This window comes from Sparus aurata, chromosome 16 (assembly GCF_900880675.1).
Source record: "Sparus aurata chromosome 16, fSpaAur1.1, whole genome shotgun sequence".
Taxonomy (NCBI): domain Eukaryota; kingdom Metazoa; phylum Chordata; class Actinopteri; order Spariformes; family Sparidae; genus Sparus; species Sparus aurata.
The window spans coordinates 5,692,337-5,713,389 of record NC_044202.1 but is presented as its reverse complement, the minus strand read 5'-3'; the positions used below and the strand labels follow the sequence as shown (position 1 = coordinate 5,713,389).

Below are 21,053 nucleotides of genomic sequence, written 5' to 3'. Positions count from 1 at the left end.
TGATGAAGAACATGCAAAACATTAAGTTTGCTTTTATGTTGTTGTTGTTAGTAAATTAGTGTCAATCGCACCCTGGTGTGGGCTGGAATATTGATCCCTTTGGTCCACAATTACTATGACTACTATACTATTAGTAGTAATATATTTTTACAATCTTCACCTCCAATAGTTGCTGTTTGCCTGACGCCTTCATGTGGATGGTGGCCATCCTCTCAGCTAACACAGCGAGGGAGGACTGCATGGCCAGCTGGTCAGCCATATCTGAGTCCACAGCATTGGAGGCCAGATCCTCTGTGAAGCTTGTCTGCAGCCTGGTTATTTCCTCCTGCACACTCTGAATCTCTTCTATCAGACCCTGAGGAGGAAAACAGTTGTAGAGAAGTTGAATACTGGAGATTGACCGACTTCAGATTTTATAGATATAGAGCAGCCATTCCCAATTCAATCCCACATTTTCTTGAAGCTATAGAAACAATGATGTTAAAAAATAATGTTTTACTGTATATTACGATAACATAAATGCAAATCAAGGTGGCGTGAGAAACCCAAAACATATTTTTGACAGACCTCAATCACTGGTAAAATATAACTTTAAATACTGTTCAATATATTATTCTATATATTCAATATTATTATTCTTAATTCTGTAAGTATGGCAACTTCCTTTCCTGTCAATGTGAAAGCTCTCTCTCCATCAAACTATTCAAAAACTTTATTTCCGTTATAATAACTCACCTCATGTGCCCTGAAGTGGCTATCTGGGCTTTTATCTGCCTCCAGAGGCTCGCTCAATTTGGCCTCCAGAGCCTCCATTTTAGAAGAGATCGACTGGAGCGAACTCTGGTAATGCTGTTGCTTTTCCAGGGCTTCATAGAGAGACCTCTGCTTCTCGCTGATCTGTTGGAAGACAAATTGGAGGATGTAAATGTGCCAAGGCTGAAAACATGATAACGGTCACTGAGAATCAATAAACCACCAAGCTGACGCCTTGTATTATTCACATACCACATTCTTTAATGTCTCCCACGAGCGCTGCAAGTCATCTAAGTTGGCCACAGACTCAAATGTCGGGTCGTATAACTCTTGGATTGGAGCTCTAGTGAGTGTTCCTCTTCCCATCTAAAAAACACATTCGAACAGCGTCAGCATCAGACAAATTAGTTATGGAACAGATGGTAAACAGAGAGAAAGACTGTAAAGCCCCCAAATTCATCAAATTCAAGTTAGTCATGATGAATTGCAGGTGCAGGCAGCGCTATGGATTAATGCTTCCCTTGATTTGTTTTTACCTTTTTTAATTTACCGATTGTATTTAATGATTGAGTTTGTTTAACTATACACTAAGACAAAAATTTAGAGAAAGGTTATTTTGCTGAAAAACCAGAGTGACTGGGAAAAAAGTTATCAAGAGGAAGAGAGAAGGTAGATACCTTGCTTATAGTGACTTCAGTGTGAGTGATGGGAGAAGGAGAGCGACAGACAGGAGGAGAAGATACCTCGCTGTTAGTGCCCTCCTCCCCAGACTCCTCAGTTACAGGAGACAGGAGGGTGTGACAGCGGCCAGCCGTCATCTGACACGCCATGCAAGACACATTAACAGAAGAGCAGACATGCGAGGTGGATCGGGAGAGATTAATCAGAGACGATGTGTTAGATAAAGTGGCACAGCGCACACTTTAAACCAAAGCCAGAAATAGCAAAATGAGTCAAGAGGTTTATCAGTTAGGCAAAGCAATTACTGATGATGCAGAGTCCTTTGTTAGCTTTGTTATATGAAGTTCTCTGTCTCACCATGACAGCTTGCGCTGAAGATTTCTTGGATTTCTCCTCCTCCATCTCCTGCAGCCCCTCAGGCAGCCCCTCCACATCACTCACTGTCAGCAGCATGGTGGCGTGTTTGGCCTTCACAGCCAGCATCTTGCATTTTGAGTTTAGAGAGGCGATCTGCTCCTGGTAACCTTTGATCTTCTGGGCCAGTTCCTATTAAAAAAAATAAATAAATTTGGAACTTAATATGCGATTGTGAGGAAAATCTACCCTGCAGTACAGAGAATGTCTGAATCAGTTGACTAAATACACATGTTGCAGAGCGGTGGATCTGCTTTCTGTACTACTGACTGAGCAAAAGGGATCTTGATTTAAAATACAAAAACTTTATGGAGCCATTTATGGGTTTGTTTGGTTGGTTTTTTTTTTTACATTTAAAAATGTACAGATCAGTTATTTAGGAGAATGATGCAAACACTGATGACTTGTCCAGTGCTCCTTCCCCTCAATATCTTCCTTTCCTTTACAGGAAAGGTGGGCTAAGTAAGTAAATGAATGTATTGTACTTCATGGTGGAGGATCTGGGCCTGCAGCTCCTGGATGTTGTTTGTGGGGATCTCTCGGTCCTGAATGACACGGTGTGCTTCCTCTATCAGCCCCTGGAGGTCTCTCACTTCCTGTTCATACTGCTCGTACTGCACCACTGCCTCCTGGATAAAAAAATAAATAAAAATGATTTGTTAGTGTTAGATTAATAGTTCTCCAAAATGTTGAGTACTCTACTAAAATATGCAGAGAATCATGTAAGTTATTTGGTTTAATTAGAAAGAAACTGGTGTCTTATAAATGTCACTTGAAAGAATTGACAGCAATATGATTTCACTGTGTTGCAGAAATAGTGCCCCCTACTGTACCTGCAGGATGTTGCATTGCTGGATGGCCACGTGCTGCAAGTGACTGGCCTCTTGCTGCAGACGCAGCGCTGTGCGGCAGATGGCAAGGTTCGGCATCACCTCCTCTGGGACCTGCAGAGCACTCTGACACAGCTGCACTGCCTGCACCTGCTGCTTGAAGCTCTCCATATCTGCCAACAGCCGCTGTAAAAACAGGGAAAGTTCACAATGTGTGGAATTATTAACAAACTACAATTGGCAAAGTAAGCAGCCAAGGTGCTTTAAGACAAGTCAGTCATATCATGGATTATTTTATATATGCTGTGGTTACTTGTCTCTGAGCCAGCTGTTCTTTGAGGCTCTGGCGAGCCAACTCTGGTGAGGTCAGTGTGGCTTGGACCTGCTCCAGAGCAACATGCAGGGCCTTAACTTCATACTCCAGGGCTTCCATACTCTGAGGACATAAAGCACAAGGTATGAGCTACAAGTACTCCTACCCCTTCAGGCAAATTCTAAAAGTCAAATATAATAAAGACAGGAAAAAGGGAATTCAAGAATGGTACAACCCAAACAAATTGTACCTTATTTGCATCCTCCAAGCTCTGCAGCCGAATCTTGATGCTTTGCTGAAGCTCCTCAGTGTGTCGACTGAGTTCACAAACCTGCTGGCTCAAAGTCTCGACCTGCAGCACCTCAGACAGAAGCTCCACTTTCTCTGCCATTGACTCCAGGTCTCCATGGAGCTCTCGAGACTCACGAAGGACAGCCTAAACACAGGACAACGAGAGAGTGAATGAAAGGCAGTGTAGGATGGTCTCCTGGATGATTCCCTACAACCTGTGCCAGAATTAAATGCGTGCATGGGGACAAATCCTGATGTGCCTGTGAAGTGTGCATGGATAAGCATATGTATAGCTGAAAACAAAGCAAATATCTGTATTTGAATATCACAATAGAACCTCTGAGGATACCCTTCTGGACCCCAAACCCACCTGATACATCCGTATCTGCTCCTGCAGATGAACGGAGGAGTTCCAGATGATGTTTGCCCTCAACAGGCTCCTGGCTTTCTCCGACCATCTCACAATGAAGTCCAGCATCTCATTATACTCATCCAAATAGCAGACAGCCTGAGGAGCCAATATAAGAATGTTATAGCAAAAAAAAAAAAAACAGCACAACAGCTGTACTATGTAAAGTAGAGCTGAAAGTAAACCTTTTTTAGCCAGTTGTTCCTGCAGTCTGCGAGGCGCGTTGTGTGATGATGCATTTCTGATAGCTTGCTGATGGCGTCACCGAGCTGTTTGGCCAGCAGGGGGTTTCTGCGGCCAAATTCTTGAACAGCAGCATCCAGTTCAGAAAGGGTGCGACCACAACTGTCCAAGTCCTCAGCCAGGCACTGAGAAAAAGAAATGAAAACCAGTCTAATTTCACATCCTGAATTGTACTTTAACTTAGCATTTCAAACCAAAAGTATTAACATCTCTTTAACAGTGAGACCAGGACAGTTGACCCACCTTGACCTCCTCTTTGGCGTGATCAACATCTGGAGATTTTTCCTTGAATTTAGCCGAGATTGCTTTGAGTTTCTCAGAGATGTCATGGAGTCTTGAGCTGAAGTCCTCTTTAATTTCTCTGGTTTTCTGAATTTCTCTCTCTTTCGAAAGAACCTACAAAAACGCCAGAAGTGGAAATGACATCAAATGCCACATGACTACATTCCGTACAGTGTTCCCTTGCGGGATCTTAACATATTTTAGATGATACAGTACCTGATCCTCAATGGCACCCAACGCAAGTGAGACCTCAGCCAGCTGCATGGAGATTTCAGAGGGCAGTATGGTGTAGAGGTCCAGGTACTTGCTCTGTTGCTGCTCTGCTAATTTATCCACATTCTGACGATACGTGATCACTTCTCCATGTACAACCTAAACGCAACAAATGGATGACACATGTAACTTTTCTAAGAAATAATGATGCTCTTGGGGGTTGCCTGTAAAGTCGGAAAGATGTTTCTTTAGGTTTTAGCGGCATTAAGCAGAAATGTCTTCTAAACGCCTCTTCAGATATGAAAGGCTCATTCTGAGGTAACAAGAGCAGAACAATTATGAAATTTCCATTGTAATTTTGCACCTAAAACCCCCTAAATTGTACATACTGGACCTTTAATGGGAGATATACCTCAAGCTCTTGCAGCAGAGAATCAATGTCTGGTGTGGGATTGAGAAGAAGCTCCCTGGTCTCCTGAATCCAGGCTTTTACAACACTGAGTTCCTTCTCCACTTCCTCTCTGTCTCTCAGTTCCTGAGCTGCTTGAGCTCGCTTAGTCCTGGACTGTGTCAGGAGGCTGGAGGCAAAAAGAAAAATTACTCAGTTTATTTAAAAACAATTCAATTAAACTAGACAACTGATGGCATCAGCTTTGTAGGTTTGTCTTCTACCTTTCCATGTGGTCTTGCACAACTCTGATCTCCTTCAGACTGGGCAGTTCGTCCTGCTCACTTGTTGGTGACGGCACTTCCACGTCATGCAGCAAGCTGAGAGCATACTGGCGCAGCAGCATGAGGGAGGAGAGCTCTCTCTCCAAGTCTTGGCTCAGCAAGTCGTGTTGGTCCAACAGAGACTGCAGGGTGGCTTTGGAGGCCTTCTCCACGGCACTGTCAGGGAAACGACTCTGGAGCTCATCACAGACTGCTCTCACCTTCACCATCTGTAATGAAATGATTATGAAGGTTCAGATGCAGGTAAAAAGCTATATCTTTATTCATTTATGAAATCAGTCTGTTTACCTTTTCTCTAAAAGTCCTCCATTCCTGTGCCGTGTCCTCTAGTACTCTCTCCTGTCCTCTCGCTACGCTTCGCAGGCGTGTCCAGCGCTGCCACACAGTGGTCATCGAGCGACTGATGGTGGCCTTGCTGGCATCACTCCCCACCAGCTCAAGCTGAGCAGCTTGCTCCTCCAAACCACTCAGCTTCTCTTGGAAGCCGTTCACCAGTGACACAAGCGACTGGCAAATCAAGAGACAATAAACAAATTAAGTGCATAACATTCAAAGGGGCACCACCTGTTTGTTGTATGGAAAATGACTTTGTTTTGGTTCCTCGTACCCGATGACTGCAGAGCTTATCTTCAGCCTCTTGGCTTGTGGCTGCCTTTGCAGTTGAGAATTCAGTCAGCTTCTTTTCAGCCTCATTCATGAGCTCAATGACAGTCTGCCTCGCCTCCTGATAGGATTTCCACTGAGCCACACAGCTACGAAAAACAAACAAAAAAAAAACATTAGAGGATGAAATGCCATTATTGACAAAATGTCCATATTGTCACTGTGCCCCATTACTCATTCAGTTATTTTACAACCTGTGAAGGACATCCTGATGACACTGCAGCTGATCTCGGACCTCCATGCCTCTCTGCTTCGCCGACTCAATGCTCACACGGAGCTGCTCTTTAGCTGTGGGGTTGACCAGGTTCTCCAGCTGAGGCAACAGAGCCTGCAGCTCCTCCAAGTGGATGAGGAACTCTTGCTCCGTGGTCATGATGTCCACCTGCTGCCGGAGACACTCCTCGTAGTTCTCCACGTCCACACCCTGGCTTGCCTGCTGCAGGAAGGACACGGCATCCTCCAGCCATTCACAGGCTGACTGCATCCTGAAGTGGTACTTCTGGCACAACACCAGGGCGTCCTCCAGAGTGATCTTTACACAAAAGCAACAAAGACAATAAACTTTAAGAACTTCTGAATTCTAAAGATTGTGAATTCACTAAAATGTATGAATGATTATTAAGTTTTTAGATTGTTGAACGTAGCAGTATCCCACCTGTTTGGAGCTGAGTGCTTTCTGAACATCCGCCTGCAGCTTTGCCATTTCTTCTAAGCTTGTATCTACGTGCTCTGGGACGAGCTCATTCGCGCTGATGTGCTCCTGTTTTTCCCTGCTGCTCAGAGCAGCCACTATCCTCAGTCGCGACTGTACTTCCTCCTGCATGATTTGCTGCTTTCTGATCTCCTCCTGCACTTTCTCCACCCTCACATCAACAATCACAGCACAGCCCAGTTCGTCCCTGACCTGCTGCAGCCAGTCCAGTGTCCTTTTCATCTCTGTCTCAAAGTCTTTACTTTGGACAAATCTGACCTCACACTCTTCAATCAGTTCCCCAACTGCAGCCTGCAGAGATCGCAGCTCATCCTGCCACAGAACCACTTGTTCTTTAGAGGCATCATGGGCTGCTTGGTCCACGCGGGGTGCAAGAGTGTCCATCTGCTCCATGAGCCTTGACAAGTGAGAGTTGGCACTCTGCAGACTCCCCGCCAGAGCGTGGTAGTTCTTCAGCCTCTCCTCAGCTGACTGCGTCTCCGCATTCACTTTTACCAGCTGCTCTTTTGTGGCCTTTAACTGAGAGTCAACCTGCAAAGCCATTGCCTTGTGGTCTTCGAATGACTCCAAGGTTTCATCCAGATGTTCTACTTTCTGTTCAGTTAACCTCTTCAGGCCGTTGTACAGGCTCACAAGCTGGGTCATTTCCTCTGGGCGCCATGGTTGACCGGTGCTACGAAATCCCTCTTTCTTCTGGTTCAGCTCACTCACAGCTAGACCCAGGTTGCTCAGGTCTGCTTGGATTGCTTTGTAATCACTCTGCAACCTGAGTACCTCTTCTGTTTGCAGCCCGACAGGCTGTGTGCCCAGATTATTGAACTGTTCTTCGAGCTCTTTCAGTGCTTTGTGAGTTACATCTATGAAGGAGGTGTACTCATTCCTCGTGAGAATGGCCTGCTGGATTTTCTCCTGTTTTTCTTTTGCTAGTGCTAATATGCTATTATACTGCTGGGGGAGGGTGTTGAGTTTCTCATCCAAATAGCAGTGGTCTACCTCATTCAAACTGGGCAAGATTTCTTGGCCAGCTCTTTGTACAATGAGGAGGAGATTCTCGTATTCAATTGCCTGCTCGACTATATGTTGATACTTTAGCAGCTGTGCTTCCAATTCAGCATCTCCAACCATCAGATTGATTTCAGGGAAGGTGACGATGTCAGCTTGTTTTAACCACAGGCAGATTTTCTCCAAATCAGTCTTGAAATACTTTCTAGAGACAAATACTTTTTCCAGCTCCTGAAGCTTCTGGCCACATCTATGTAATGTTTTGTCAAAGATGTTTTGTAGCTCCTGCAACTTTGTGAGAATCTCGTTCCTCTCCTCCTCGCTGGCGTCCCTCATCAGGTCCCTTCCCTGAGACCACAACGAGGTCAGCTCGCTCTGATAGGCTTTCAGACTGCTTTGGATGTTTCGACATGTTCTGACCTGCTTGGCCAGGTCATCAGGTAACAAAGCGATGTACTCCTCTGACTGAGCCTTCTTCTCATTCTGCTGGACCCAGGAGATAGACTGGTTCACGGCCATCAGGAACTGTGTCCTCTCTGTGAAGGCCTTGCTGAGATGTTTCCTGCGCTGCACAACCTTCTCACTCAGAGATTCCACTTCACATTGAGTGTCTGTAATAAGCTGTTGCAGACGTTGCCGTTCACTGAGGCCCAGCCGGGCCAGCACCCTGTCAGCGTCGGCCATGGCCTGTGATAACAAGAGCTGCTTGGCTTCCAACTCGCTGCAGATGCTAAGGTGGTCAAACAGGAAGCTTTGAGCCAGCTCTGGAGGAGGACTCATCTTCATGGCCTCAGACAGGGCAGGCTGCTGCTCCTCCGCCCAATCGCGAGCCTCTCTCAGACGGGCCTCCACTTGGCCCATGTCTTCAAGGGTCACCACCGAGTCCTGGATTTTCTTCTCAATGAGGTTTTGCATCTGAGACCATCGCTGCTCAAAGTGGCTGATCTGCTCTTTCACTAGCTCCTTGTCATCCAAGTTCAAATGATGGATGACTTTTTGCTTCTGTTCCTTGAGGTCTTCAAGAGTGCCCTTTTGTTCCTCCAGAGTTACGGCAAGCTTCCGTAACGCCTCCAAATGCTGAGATGAACTTTCAGCATCCGTTCTGTGACACAAAAAGAAAAAAGAAAAGGAATTACATGTGAAGATTATATATTTTAATCTAGAGGCCTGAAATAAAGAATAAAAAGAATCCATTTTGATGTAATAATTAGCTCTCAAGTTGATTACAATGATGGCATTAAGCTCAGATTTATGTAATGACATCAGAAACTCTGAGCTGCAGAAGAAACTGAAAGATATCATCACAACTGCTCGTCGCGCAGCCTGAATCAAACTTTTCGGTTTTGTTCCTGTCAAGTGATTATTAGAATCACAGCACAGCAGTATGTGATAACTAATCTTAATGTATACTTGATGTACAAACACACCTGGCCAGATTGTCCCACTCTTTGGACACCTGTTCAAACAGCGCCTCCACTGCAGTGATACAGTCGTGGTATTCTTTCGCCCTCTGCAGGTCCTCCTCTCTCTGGCTCTGCAGCTTGTTCGCCTGGTGACAGAGCTCCAGCCAGGAATGGCTCAGACGGTCGAGCTCTGCGTGTTCCGGAGAGTCCTGGCCGCCAGTCAATCTGCTCACAGTCTCTGTCATCTTGGTCAGGACACTCTGTTTAGACTGCAGTTGCTGGCTGCATTCCTGTGTGAAAAGCAATATACTGGATGGTCACCCAAAATAAATACAAACAGTAAGCAGATCCCTCTTTAATCCCTCAAACCAGGGCCAAAATGTTGGATTAGATAATAATAACAAAATCACCAACAGAACCATGATGAGACTGCAACGGATAGTTAAGACTAGATAAACATGTAGTGTATTTTGATGTGTGCCTTGTCCAGATATTAATGGTTATGATACTGTTCCCCACCTTGGCTTGTGACAGCATGTTTTGAGCTATCTTAGTCTCCAGCTCTGCCGGCCGTCTGGAGAAGCTGAGGAGCTGCTGCTCCATGTCCTGGAACAGGCTGCTCAGATCTTGCTTCTGGTCCTTGATCTCCCTCCAACCCTCTGAAAGCTCCTGGGCACTGGACATCCTTTCCTCTATCTGCAAACACATGTTCGCCTTCGTACAGTCAATATTTGCAGAATTTTATATTTAAAAAAAAAAAAAAAAAAAATCTAATCAGTAAAGATTGTGCAGGTCAGTCTTTGCTGGGTGGAAACAGAAACAATATGTTTGTTTTTTGTATGTATATGGTCAGACTTTGTGCAAAAGTTTAAGATTCAGAAAGACGTAAAAAGCATATGATCCAAATCTGAAACCAGCGCCTCAAGGTTTGAGACACAGACAAGACATGGTATCAGATTATATTATTCATGACTAAGGATAAAAATATGGTCGAGAGAGATAAGATTTTCTTCTTGCAAATGCAGCCATATTACGTAAAGGGGGTGAAGAGAGTGGGCAAGGAAGAACTCTCTTCACTTCAGAACCCACCAGACAGATTATTGGGGATTCGTATCTAAGGATGTTTTTGATGAGGAGGCCTTCAACAGACTACATAAAAACACTCAAAACTGGCAAAAAAAAACTTGATGATAAAATATCTCTGAAGGAACAACTATGAATTCACAAAGTTGGGGAAACTTTTGTTGGAAATAAAACAAAAAAAGAACCAGAATTCTCACAGTAGCAAGCAAAAGGGCAACCAAAGGACATTGGCACATTAAAATCAGTGGCACATTTTGTACAGTGGACAAGGAGGTAACAATTACTGACCGTGAGTTTGATCTGCTGGACCTGAGCAGCTGCCACTCTTACAGCATCATCAGACAGGTCACATACAGAACACACCAGGTCCAGGTAAGTGCTGGCCTGCTCCTGAAGGGCCCTGTAATGCTTCACCTGAGAAAGTAATGAAGCAAAATAAATGTTAGAAAAATACTTTATCACCATCACTGCATTCCAAGAGCTGTGAGCAGAGTCAGTTACCTGCTTCAGTGCTTCCTGCAGACCAGATGGTCCCTGATCGTTGAGCTGAAGCTCCTCCTGCACTGCGGTGAGCCACGTTTGGCACTGCTGAAGAGTGTCCTGATGGTTAACGTGTTTCTGCAGCTCCCGGTCCAGACTCTGGTACACCTGTTCAACAAGGTGATGTAAGACCATAATTAACTTTATATCATACCATAAGGAGCCTTTTTCCAAAAATGATCAAATGTAGGGGTCTCGTGGTTAAAGAAAAATAAGACGATGAGAGATCTGTGGATGTAGACTTGTATTACTCACACGCTGGGCAGTGCTGCAAATGGCAGAGTAACTGTCTCTGGTTCCCTGTTGGTGAGCTTGGACTTGCTGACTGATCTTAGCTTGAACTTGGTCCGTACAGCTGGCGACGAGATCTTCTCCTTTCTGCTTCAAGCTGGTGAGACGCTCCTCAAAACTGGCTATCTCCTCCATGATTGCCTTCAAAAGACGGGTGAAGTGTTAAAAATACAAAATGGGAACTTCCATGACAACTCATCCTGAATTCAGAGATTTTCTTAAGTAATAGATGTCTAATGGTCCAGGTCACCTTGTGTCTGGCAAGTTGCTGAGTGGCCATCTCCATCCCGCTGGTCTGCATGGAGTCTGAGGTGACCAGTCTGCTGGACATCTGTAAGAGCCACTTCTCAGCTTCCTGCAATTCACTGTTGTAATTCTCGTGCTCCTTCACCCACTCCACAAGGTTCTGGACCTGAATCTGAAGCACAACACACAGCCAAACACAGAGATTCAAGTAGCTGTGCGACATGTTGCTCTATCACTTTTTTGCTAATATTCCAGATGTTTGTTCTTAAGGTTTGGATGAGAAAGGCGCTCTTCACTCTCTGTGGGAATGTCTATAACAGGGTTCGTACACATTTTTCAAGGTCAAATTCAAGCACTTTTCAAGCACTTTTAAGGGTCATTTTTAAGATTTTCCAGCACCTTACTGCTGGGGTAAAATATGTATCTAAAGGAATATATATACTTGTGATTTTTTTCTTCACTTTTTATCACAATTATGTACATTGTATTATGCTGTAAACATCTAAAATTTTATTCTATGATAGCAAAAACTTCAGAAATTAATTATCCAGTCTGATCCCAATTTTGTAAAAGACACAGAGTTATAATGTCAAGCACTTTCAAGCACTTAAACTAAAATCCAAGCACTTTTCAGGCCTTGAAAACACAACATTGAAATTCAAGCACTTTCAAGGATTTCAAGCACCCGTACGAACCCTGCTATAATGATGTTATAAAATGTGAAAAAGTCTCCTTGTAATATATTCTACTAACATCAGCACACAACTACACTTCTGGACATTGAACTTCTTTGAGTCCGGGTGAGTATGGATGCTTCATCAGTAAAGAAGATGATAAGGGTGTTTTCTGATTGTATTGGACTGGAGATTAAGCAATTAAGTACAAAAAACACTTCCTCCCCATATAACACCTCAGTAGAAAAACAGCAGAGAAGTGCTCATACCTTAGCTGCCAAGCAGAGATCTTGGTAGTCAGCCTGCATCTTTTTCATGTTGTCACTTATCGTGGCGTCGTGGACGATGTCGAGCAGGGCCTCTCCTTTCTCAAAGACAGATTTCACTGCTGACTCATGCGACTGCACTGTCTGCTGGATGGTCTGCACATATGGGAAGTGAGGAAAACATCACAGATAAAATCTTTTAGTTTCCTATCTCTATTTTCACTGCTTCGTAAAAGAGATTAACTGGTGTTAAATTACCTTGTACTTGGCCAGCTGAGCCTTCTTCTGGTAGAGTTCAGCTTTGGGCTCTACGCTTGATGCTAAAAGGTTCTTGGTCTCCGTCAGCCACTGGGCCTGGCCCTTGTATTTGTCCATGAAGTCTTTAGAGAGGGAGATACATTTCTCAAGGGAGCTGTGCTCTGTGCGCAGAGCTTCCATCAACTCCTTTAATTGGAGGAGACGTGCATCCACTTCCTCCTCCAGCTGCTTGGCTTCAGGTTCCTCCAAGAATGCCATGGCTCGCTTTGTCTTCTCCCTCATTGTCTTCAGATAAGTGTGACCTTGTTCCATGTCTGCCTGAAGAGCCTGGAAGGTACAGAACATGTTGGTAATTTTATTATTGCAAATAGACAAGCAAACAATCATTTACAAAGGGAATATTAGAGAGTGTACCTCTAGTTTTTTCATTTTTCTCTCCATAGCAAAGCGGTCCACTGCATCAACACTGATGGCCACAGTGCTGAAATTATTCTGAGCTGTGCTAAGCCAGTCTGAGAAGGTGCCAAAGACACACTGAGCCTCTTCAATACAAGACACCTCCTCCTGGAGCTGTTTTATCGTCTCCTGCAACATAAAGGAAGAGGGAGAAGAACGCTAGAATGTTTGACACCTTGACAAATATCTGTCAAAATACAGATTTACAGAAAAGATTTGTCTTACCAGTAAATGTAGTAGCAGCACGTGGTAGCGGGCCGTAATCTTGGTGGCTCTGGAACTGATCTGGCTGCTAATGTGAGTCTCATCCAGAACCTGCTGAGCCAAGAGACTGAGGCCCTCCATCTCCTCTTGATAAACCAGCACTTCCTCCTGCCAACTCTAAATATACAAGGATGATTAGAGATGTCTGAATAAACCTAATTATATTCCAACATATTCATTAGACTGACATTCTAAATGTATTAAAATTACAGATAGTGAAACTAACTGTTGCAAGATTCTTCTTTGGATTTTGATGAAACTGAAGGGACCCACATGGATTTGAAATGCAGATACAGCAACTGACAGAGCATTGAAACGACACGCACTGATGCATGTTTGGGCAGAGCTTCTGGGCATGTAACACTAACCTTTATCAGCTGGAGTTGAGCATCTTTGGTGGCACGGTCAGACCGCCGGTTGCTACGCAGTTGTGCTTTGGTCTCCATGCCCTTTAGCCAGCTGTCAAGACGCTGAAACTTCTGCTCCATCTGGCGGAGTTTGGCCAGCGCACTGTTCAGTTGAGCGCGAGTGTCGGCAAGCCGGGCCTGGTACAACCTCCACTCCTGCTGCATGGTCTCCAGTGCTCGGTCTTCGATCTGAGGCAGGCCCCAGGGAATGACCAGCTCCCGACTGACCAACAGGGTGTTGAGCAAAGCCTGACCCTCTGTGCAGTGCAGCTGCAGTTCCTGTAGTAACACAGATGTGGTTGTGCGCAAAAAAATACTGAATACAATAGCAGTTGTAGTAACTAGGGCTGGGTATCACCAGGTACCTCGCGATACAATACTATCACGATATTTTGCCCACGATAACGATAATATCACGATACAGCGATTCTGCGATAATCGATATATTGCAAGAAATTTCATCCACGATACATCACGATATCTCTGTCACTGAAGAAATTCAGAATTTATTGACTGCACTGAATCCATTTCACAGGAAACATTATCAATCAATTTCACATGAATGACAGCCAAGTAAACAAAGAGTATATTGCACAGTGTCTCTTCTTAACACACACACTGACTACAACTATCATTAAATATCTATATGTGTGGGTTTCAGAGCTACTTAAACCATTTTTAAAATTGTATTTGGTTGTATACCTATGTTTGAATAAAGATAAAGCTGTCCTCCGAAAAGGGGTGGTGGTGGTGGGCCACATTTTTAAATATCGATATTTGGCACCAGTGTATCGATAATGTACCTCAAGACAAAATATCGCGATATATCGTAGTATCGATATTTTGGCACACCCCTAGTAGTAACAGCATTAAACATTTCATGTTATATTTATTTTTAAAATTTCCCCCTGATAATTTTCACACCTGCAACTTTTGCAGAGTTTCCTCCAGCATATCAACATCTCCCTCCAGTTGGGTGTAGCAGCCGAGCTTCTCTTGTTCTTGTTCCAGCCAGTCCTCAAATGCATGGAGGCCCCTCTGATACTCCTGGTGCGATTTCACCAGCTCCTCTGCTTTGCCTACTGCCCTCTAAGGATGCAATGACGGCATGGATTCTGAGTTATAATCTAATGTGAGAGCTATTTGATTTCACACTTTTTTACTCTCAAACATTTAAAAAATGGCAATGAAGCTTATGACAGGTACAGTGGATCATCATCATAAAAAGGGGCAACATTTGTGAAACTACAGTTCACTTTTGTATCTCTTTTCAAATAGCTACACAAATGTAAACTATATACATTCACTCTTTGACAAACTGCACATTCTTCTTTTATTACCATGGCGTTGTCTTTGATATTGTTATAGCGCTCTTGCAGATCCTGGAGCTCCAGCTGAGTGACAAAGTTCTCAGAGATACTGACACTCTTTGCAGTGATGGTGTCCAACAGGGCGTTGTGGCTGAGCACTTCCTCATACAGCAACTGCAACAACAGAGAAGGGGCGTTGATTTCTGAGTATTCTGAATTTAAGTCTATATGAACTTAATTAAATGTTTTATATGTAGAATTAGAATATTCATGATAGTATGCAGTATGACTGAGAAAATGGCAGAACCTTGGCTTTGCTCAGATTCGCAGTCTTGTCTCTCATCTCTGGGCACTGTTTATCAGTAGGGTCAAGACTCTCCTCCACACGCTCCATCCATGCCACAAACTGGCGCACATCCTCCTGGTAACTGGTCCACTGAGACAGGGAGCCCTCCAGTTGACTAATGATTTTAAAGAGTACAGTAAAGTCAGACAGTGCAGCACATGATATGGCAAAAACTGTCGCAGCGGCAGGTAGATAGTGTGTCCACTTTCCTCTTTTTGTGGAAGTTACCAAAATGCTGTTTGAAAAACATGACTAGGTGTTTTCCATTTTTTTCCCACACACCTTTTGCATTGGATTGAGGCAGAGAGGAGGGCATCCCAGGAATCTTTTAGGTCCTGAATTTGTTTCTGGACTGCAGGCACTCCCTCAGCTGAGGTGTTTCTCTGAACTGACTCTCCTCTCGTGATCAGCATCTTCAGCTGGATCTCCTTCTCCTGACGAGCTGTCAGCAAGGCCTGATGGAGAAATCACACGTGCATTTATTAGACTACGATAACTGGTATTCAAACTAATTCTGGAAAACACCAGCGACTTTTTATACCTCCAGCTTGATCATCCTGCTATCAAGAACGTTTTTGTCAGCAGTTGGGGCGCAGTAAGTCTGCAGCATGTGGCTGGTGTCAACCACCCAGTTCTGCAGCTCCTTCAACCCTTGGGAGAAAAGCTGGTGCTCAGTGACTATCCGGTCAATCCGTGATGCCTTCTCCTGCAGAACCACCAACCGGGATGTTACCATTCAAGGTTTTTGTGAAGTTAATTTAAAGTAGGCTTAAACTGATAATTTCATGCAGATTCTTAAAAAGTTTGGTACATGGGACATACAGTAAACAAGCTTGTATACCAAAAGTATAAGACTTACAGTAACAAAAGAAAGAATTTAGTGTTTAATCATGGTGAGTTAGTACCTTCACTGTTTAACATCTGTAAAATAACGTTAAGTCTGAGCTCGATCCAGTCTAGTGCCTCTGCCTCCTCTCCAGCTCTACCCCCAGAAAAGCCCCAGTGCACAGGCAGTTTGGTAGGCATTACTGTACCTTGGTCAGGTTGGTTAAAGCTAGGTACTGAGCAGAGAGCTGCGAGACACGGTGCACAAAACCCTTGCCGGCCGCGTGTTCATCCCACAGCAGCTGGGCCTTCTCTTTCAGCCTGTTCAGCTGAATCTTGTGAGAGGCTAATTCTTCAAGCACAGACTGGAAGAGCACAAGCAGGTTATCAAAGAGGCATGCAAGCTGACACACGGATAAAAGACAGTTAAATTCAGACAGGCTGAGCGGTTAGAGATGGCAACATGGCAAAAAGAAAAGCAGATGAGATATTTGGCCGATGTTACTGGTGGTAAAGCTCTTGGTGGTCATGACGTGCAACCAAGGCGTCTGACAATGGCTGATAGACGCTTTTAAACAATGAATAGATTCTCAAAGCATTTCCTCTGTAAATGAGCCAAGTATTAATCTTTATGATAGACACAGTTATGAGGACATGTGAGAGTAGCAAAGAAGAGCAGAAACATGGCAGTATTCCAAAAAGTAGGCGACTGGCAGTTAGCACAAGCAGAAAGATTAATAGCAATGCTAAAACACGGTAACATAGCTACAATGGTGAGTGTCTGCAGACGACAAGAATAGCCTTGAGCACTGAGCGGTGGTTGCAGTTGAGCATGGGTTGTGTTGAACATCACGGATGGATGTTAGTACCTGCAGCTTGTGAAGCTCTTGCTTCTTGGCTGTGAGATCATGAAGCCGCGTGCTGCTCTCTTGAACAGCCAGCTCTGTGACATTCAGACACTCCTGGAGAGGCTCAGCACTCGCCTCAAAATCTTTCATCTGGGACAAAAGGTTCTAAAACACACAATATATGACGACATTATTATATATGAAATAGGGACACTGATTAGATGTCCCCTAGACAGGAAATTATTAAGTTGTCAAGTAGCCCCTTCCTGTGGCATCATGACTTGAAAGGTGTCAAACCGGCTCTGATCAGTGACAACAGATGTTCAGGTGCTTACTTGTAGACTTGTCTCTCTGTTGTGCAGGCTGGCCATCATATTCTTCCAGTCCTCTCTGGCAGTGTTCATTTTCACCCGAACTGCATCAACTTTGTCTTTAGCTGCGATACTGGAGATGAGCTCACCATTCATGACCACACCGCTCACCTTTGACTGTCCTAGCTCTCTATCACTAAGAAACTCCTGGCGAGAGAAGAAGAGATGAGACGATAACTCGAGCCTGTAGTGTACGTGCCTGAATGTTCCATGATAGTTGATTTTCTGCGCTGTACCTGAATCTTCTGCAAGCTAGACGAGGCCTCACTGAGATTTTGAGGAGCGTCAAAGCACTTGGCCGTGTTGATCTTGGTGTTGACCAACCACTGCTGGAACTCTCTGAAGGCTGAACGAAAGCCTTGCTCAAGCAGCTTCTCTTTGCTCTGGCACTCCCTGGATGCTTGGAGACTCAGACTAGAGACGAGTCAGGAAGACAAAATCAACAGTTTAATCAATTTGTATATCCACAGACTTTTGTAAGTTGTTTTGTCTCTGACTTGTTTGTTTGACCAATAAGGAAGCATTTTATCTTGTGTATGTGTATGTTTTGTTCTACTAAGCTGTATCATATTGTATTAAGACTGTTGTTCACTCATGATGGACTAATATGGACACATGTGCAGACACACATGTAATCTGTATGTACTGTCTAGAGCTTGAATTCAGCTCTATATGCTACTGCTGTAATATGTTTTGTCAAAGGTCATAACAATAGAAAAAAAGAGAAGAAAAGAAAAAAGTAATTTGCAAAAGACAAGAAAAGATCAGAATGAAGATTTTATACTGTGGGTAATGGGGGCGGGACTTGATAAGCTTTGGCTTCTCCCGCTTTTCCCTTTCGGCCATGTGTGTTGTATTATTTGAACAATGATGAAATGTGATGCTTATGAATTGACATGTCCGAAACAAACAACATAAAAAAAAAAATAAATAAATTGTCAAGTGTTTCTAAAATGTTTTCTTCGGTCTAGGAAATGGTGGATTTTTTTTTTGTCCAAAATCCCAAAGATGTACACATTTAACATGCTAGAATCAGAGAATTTGACTTTGTTCCTCACCTATTGTAATCTTTAATGAGAGCAGACACTCTCTCAGACTGAGTGCCCATGTCTCTGGAGAATCGGCACAGATCGTTGAGTTGGGTCTTCAGACTATCAGACATCGGCTCGGCTTTGACAAGCTCCTCCAAAGTGTCCTGTGTGGAAAACAGCCACAAAATTCATTACCAACGGCATCTCATATTGCTTGTTTCCCATTGACAGTGGCTTATGATTGGAGCTAACCTAAGCTGAGACCTACCTTTGCTATCTGCCAGCCTTTGACAGCCTCCTCTCCATCGTTTTTCCCCCCAGCTTGAGACAACCGCTGATGCCAGTCCTGTAGCTGACGGTTGAAGTCCCGCAGGTCTTGCTCCAGCTGTGTTGACCGGCTACTAAACTCTTGTTCAGAGCTGGCTATCTGGGATAGCGTGGTCTCAAGACTAGCCCGAGTCTGCAGTGCTCCACGTTCCCACTGTTCCCATGATGACAGGAGGGCTGCCTCCTCTCGCTCCATAGACTCGTAGCCCCCTGAGCCAGTGTGATCTCTCGCCACTGCCCCACTTCTTTGAACCCGGCTCAGCCTCTCTCTGCCTCGCTGCTTAGAGTCAAGCAATTCCTGGAAGAGGCAAAAGAAATCACAATTGTCACCTCTCTTAAGTAAAAAAATATATATATTGACTACTTGTCAGGTAACTCTTTTGACAAATCTTAAATTAGGCCAGTTGGTGTCACAAAAACAGCATTTTATCACTCACCTGGACCTTGGAGAGCTTTCTTTTAATGGAGACTGAGTCTCCTGACAGGTCCGACCAGCGCTGGAGTTCTTCTTTTGCTGAAATCAGCCAGTCATTGAAGTCTCTCAGAGCATCGAGGTACTGCTCATGCTCAGACACAATGCTTTGCATGGACTGTACTTTACCCTTTGAGGTAAAAAAAGACAATGTAAACACCAACTACCAGATATGCATCAACTTGTTTGAACCAATCTCTGTGGCAGACCCTGTTTCTTTGTAATGAATCATCTAATATACAGCAATTATTTGGAAGTGCTGTTTAAACTAGCATGTGTTTAGATCACCTTGACAACAGCTGAGATATCAGCAAAGTGTGCATTGAGCTCCGCCCTCGACTCTGGTCCAAAGGTCTGGTCCCCAGTTTTTTCGTGCATCTCCACTGCTTTGTCCGTCAAGCGTGAAAGCGCAGCTGCATGAGCGTCCACATCAGCCTGAATGGCCCTGAGGCGCTCCAGCAAAGCGGACTTCTCTTTGAGGCCTGGCTGCGTAGGCAGAGTCATCCCCAACTCCTGCTCCACGGACTCCATCCACTGCTGCAGCTGGCTTTTAGTTTCTTGGAAGCTGGTCCACTGGGCCACTGTCCACTCCAGACGACTGTGGCCAACAATAACACGCAATAAGAAATGAAGAAGTGCATTTAGCCTTGATATGAGCTATGGTGTCAGTGGGAAGTTTACCTGTGGCAGCTCATGGAAGTCATCAACATATTTGCCCAGGCATCCTTCAGGCTCTGTAGCTGTGAACAAATAACCTCCTGCCCCTCCATTCTGTTGTGCTTAAGGACCTGTTCTCCTTTCCCCACAGTCATGTTGAGCTTCACCTCACCTTCTCCCTTCATGAGCAGTATATCCTGTATAAATACAAAACGGCATGAATGAACTCTGGTAAAACTATAAGGTAATTTCTATGATTTAAAATGTGTCCATAAAACATTCCCTGACCTGTACGAGACCGAGTCTTTTCTCCAGAGTCTCTTTATTGCCGACTGTACTGTTGAGTGACGCCAGGCGCTCCTGGACTCCGTTAAGCCAAGTCCAGGTAGTCTGCAGAGTCTCTTCAAAGGCCTGTTGCTCCTGTAAAGTGAGCTGGCAGCTGCGCAGTCTCTCTCTCACACGTCTCAGCAAGGCCTGGTGCTGCGACTGCAGCTGAGCTGACACTCTCGTCTCACTTCCATCACCTCGTCCACCTTCATTCAACGCCTGGCCCTCTTGACCTAAGCGCTCAAATGAATCTCTGCATGGATGGAAGAAAGACATTTAAAATTGCAAAAAAAACATCAGAACATTGAGGAAATTTGGAGACGATTAAAAAACATTTACTTTCTTATAGTAAATACACAAACCTTTCTTTGAGCACTTCCTGCTGATATTCCTCCACTTGCTCGAGGACAGCTTTCTTAGGACCGCGCTGATTAGCTTCCAGCAGATCTGTGGTCATCCGCTTTTCCATGTGTTCCAACCACCATCTGAGCTTCTTAAGGCGGCCCTCAAAGCTACAAGGGATTTACAATGCACCAATTACTAAATTGCCAACTTACAAAGTCCTTTACAGATCTAATTTGTTTGTATGTGTCTCTTACCCCTTCATGAGAGATGCACTGTCTTCCAGGATCTGTTGGTTCTGTCTGCACTGCTCCACAAAGCTGTCCCAGTCCTGCTGGATGGAGGACAGGTGCTGCTGGACTTGCCCAGCGCTGGCTTTGGGAAGATGAAGCAGGAGCTTCTCTCCCTCCTCACAGACTTGAGTGAGACGTACCTCACCCTCCTCCACACGATCCATGGCACCCTGACAAACACACAGTTTTGCTTATTCTTTCATCTCACCAGTTTGAGATAGGAGCATGTTCCAAATTCTACCTTCATCCTGATCAAAGACAATGATTCAGTTTTACCTTCAGTTTCTGTAGTTTTCGTTCCACAATTTGAGTGTCTCCAGATCTGTCAGAGCATTCTTTCACTATCTCCCTCTGCTCTGAAAGCCAACGATGAAACTCCTGAACCAGATCTGAGGAGGCAGGAGAAAAAAAGAGAATTAATTACCACATTGAGGGACAACTCAAAATTACACATTTCAAACTGATTTTTTTTCTCTAA

General features: G+C 44.4%; 1 protein-coding gene across 11 annotated transcripts in view; it reads right to left on the bottom strand.

Moving 5' to 3' along the window:
* Positions 1-21,053, bottom strand: part of syne1b (spectrin repeat containing, nuclear envelope 1b) — an 80,796-nt gene that overhangs the window by 23,990 nt on the left and 35,753 nt on the right. For 9 of the 11 annotated variants that reach the window (XM_030391914.1, XM_030391924.1, XM_030391923.1 and 6 more), the window contains 48 exons: positions 20,852-20,964; positions 20,540-20,745; positions 20,303-20,452; positions 19,902-20,193; positions 19,638-19,810; positions 19,245-19,554; positions 18,922-19,086; positions 18,426-18,782; positions 18,185-18,321; positions 17,363-17,540; positions 17,091-17,273; positions 16,777-16,920; positions 16,117-16,272; positions 15,624-15,788; positions 15,365-15,537; positions 15,044-15,197; positions 14,767-14,910; positions 14,351-14,515; positions 13,388-13,705; positions 12,981-13,136; positions 12,714-12,884; positions 12,300-12,626; positions 12,045-12,197; positions 11,106-11,273; positions 10,820-10,996; positions 10,526-10,672; positions 10,313-10,438; positions 9,461-9,637; positions 8,966-9,231; positions 6,480-8,640; positions 6,019-6,356; positions 5,769-5,913; positions 5,450-5,668; positions 5,102-5,370; positions 4,842-5,007; positions 4,433-4,588; positions 4,178-4,330; positions 3,877-4,059; positions 3,653-3,790; positions 3,242-3,427; positions 2,992-3,114; positions 2,682-2,864; positions 2,334-2,477; positions 1,792-1,980; positions 1,431-1,571; positions 1,006-1,119; positions 736-897; positions 161-355 (listed from right to left, as the gene is read on the bottom strand). In XM_030391914.1, coding sequence (XP_030247774.1) covers positions 161-355; positions 736-897; positions 1,006-1,119; positions 1,431-1,571; positions 1,792-1,980; positions 2,334-2,477; positions 2,682-2,864; positions 2,992-3,114; positions 3,242-3,427; positions 3,653-3,790; positions 3,877-4,059; positions 4,178-4,330; positions 4,433-4,588; positions 4,842-5,007; positions 5,102-5,370; positions 5,450-5,668; positions 5,769-5,913; positions 6,019-6,356; positions 6,480-8,640; positions 8,966-9,231; positions 9,461-9,637; positions 10,313-10,438; positions 10,526-10,672; positions 10,820-10,996; positions 11,106-11,273; positions 12,045-12,197; positions 12,300-12,626; positions 12,714-12,884; positions 12,981-13,136; positions 13,388-13,705; positions 14,351-14,515; positions 14,767-14,910; positions 15,044-15,197; positions 15,365-15,537; positions 15,624-15,788; positions 16,117-16,272; positions 16,777-16,920; positions 17,091-17,273; positions 17,363-17,540; positions 18,185-18,321; positions 18,426-18,782; positions 18,922-19,086; positions 19,245-19,554; positions 19,638-19,810; positions 19,902-20,193; positions 20,303-20,452; positions 20,540-20,745; positions 20,852-20,964 — 10,916 coding nt within the window. The remainder of the gene's footprint in view (positions 1-160; positions 356-735; positions 898-1,005; positions 1,120-1,430; positions 1,572-1,791; positions 1,981-2,333; positions 2,478-2,681; positions 2,865-2,991; positions 3,115-3,241; positions 3,428-3,652; positions 3,791-3,876; positions 4,060-4,177; positions 4,331-4,432; positions 4,589-4,841; positions 5,008-5,101; positions 5,371-5,449; positions 5,669-5,768; positions 5,914-6,018; positions 6,357-6,479; positions 8,641-8,965; positions 9,232-9,460; positions 9,638-10,312; positions 10,439-10,525; positions 10,673-10,819; positions 10,997-11,105; positions 11,274-12,044; positions 12,198-12,299; positions 12,627-12,713; positions 12,885-12,980; positions 13,137-13,387; positions 13,706-14,350; positions 14,516-14,766; positions 14,911-15,043; positions 15,198-15,364; positions 15,538-15,623; positions 15,789-16,116; positions 16,273-16,776; positions 16,921-17,090; positions 17,274-17,362; positions 17,541-18,184; positions 18,322-18,425; positions 18,783-18,921; positions 19,087-19,244; positions 19,555-19,637; positions 19,811-19,901; positions 20,194-20,302; positions 20,453-20,539; positions 20,746-20,851; positions 20,965-21,053) is intronic. The other 2 variants (XM_030391918.1, XM_030391920.1) reach the window with 2 other exon arrangements.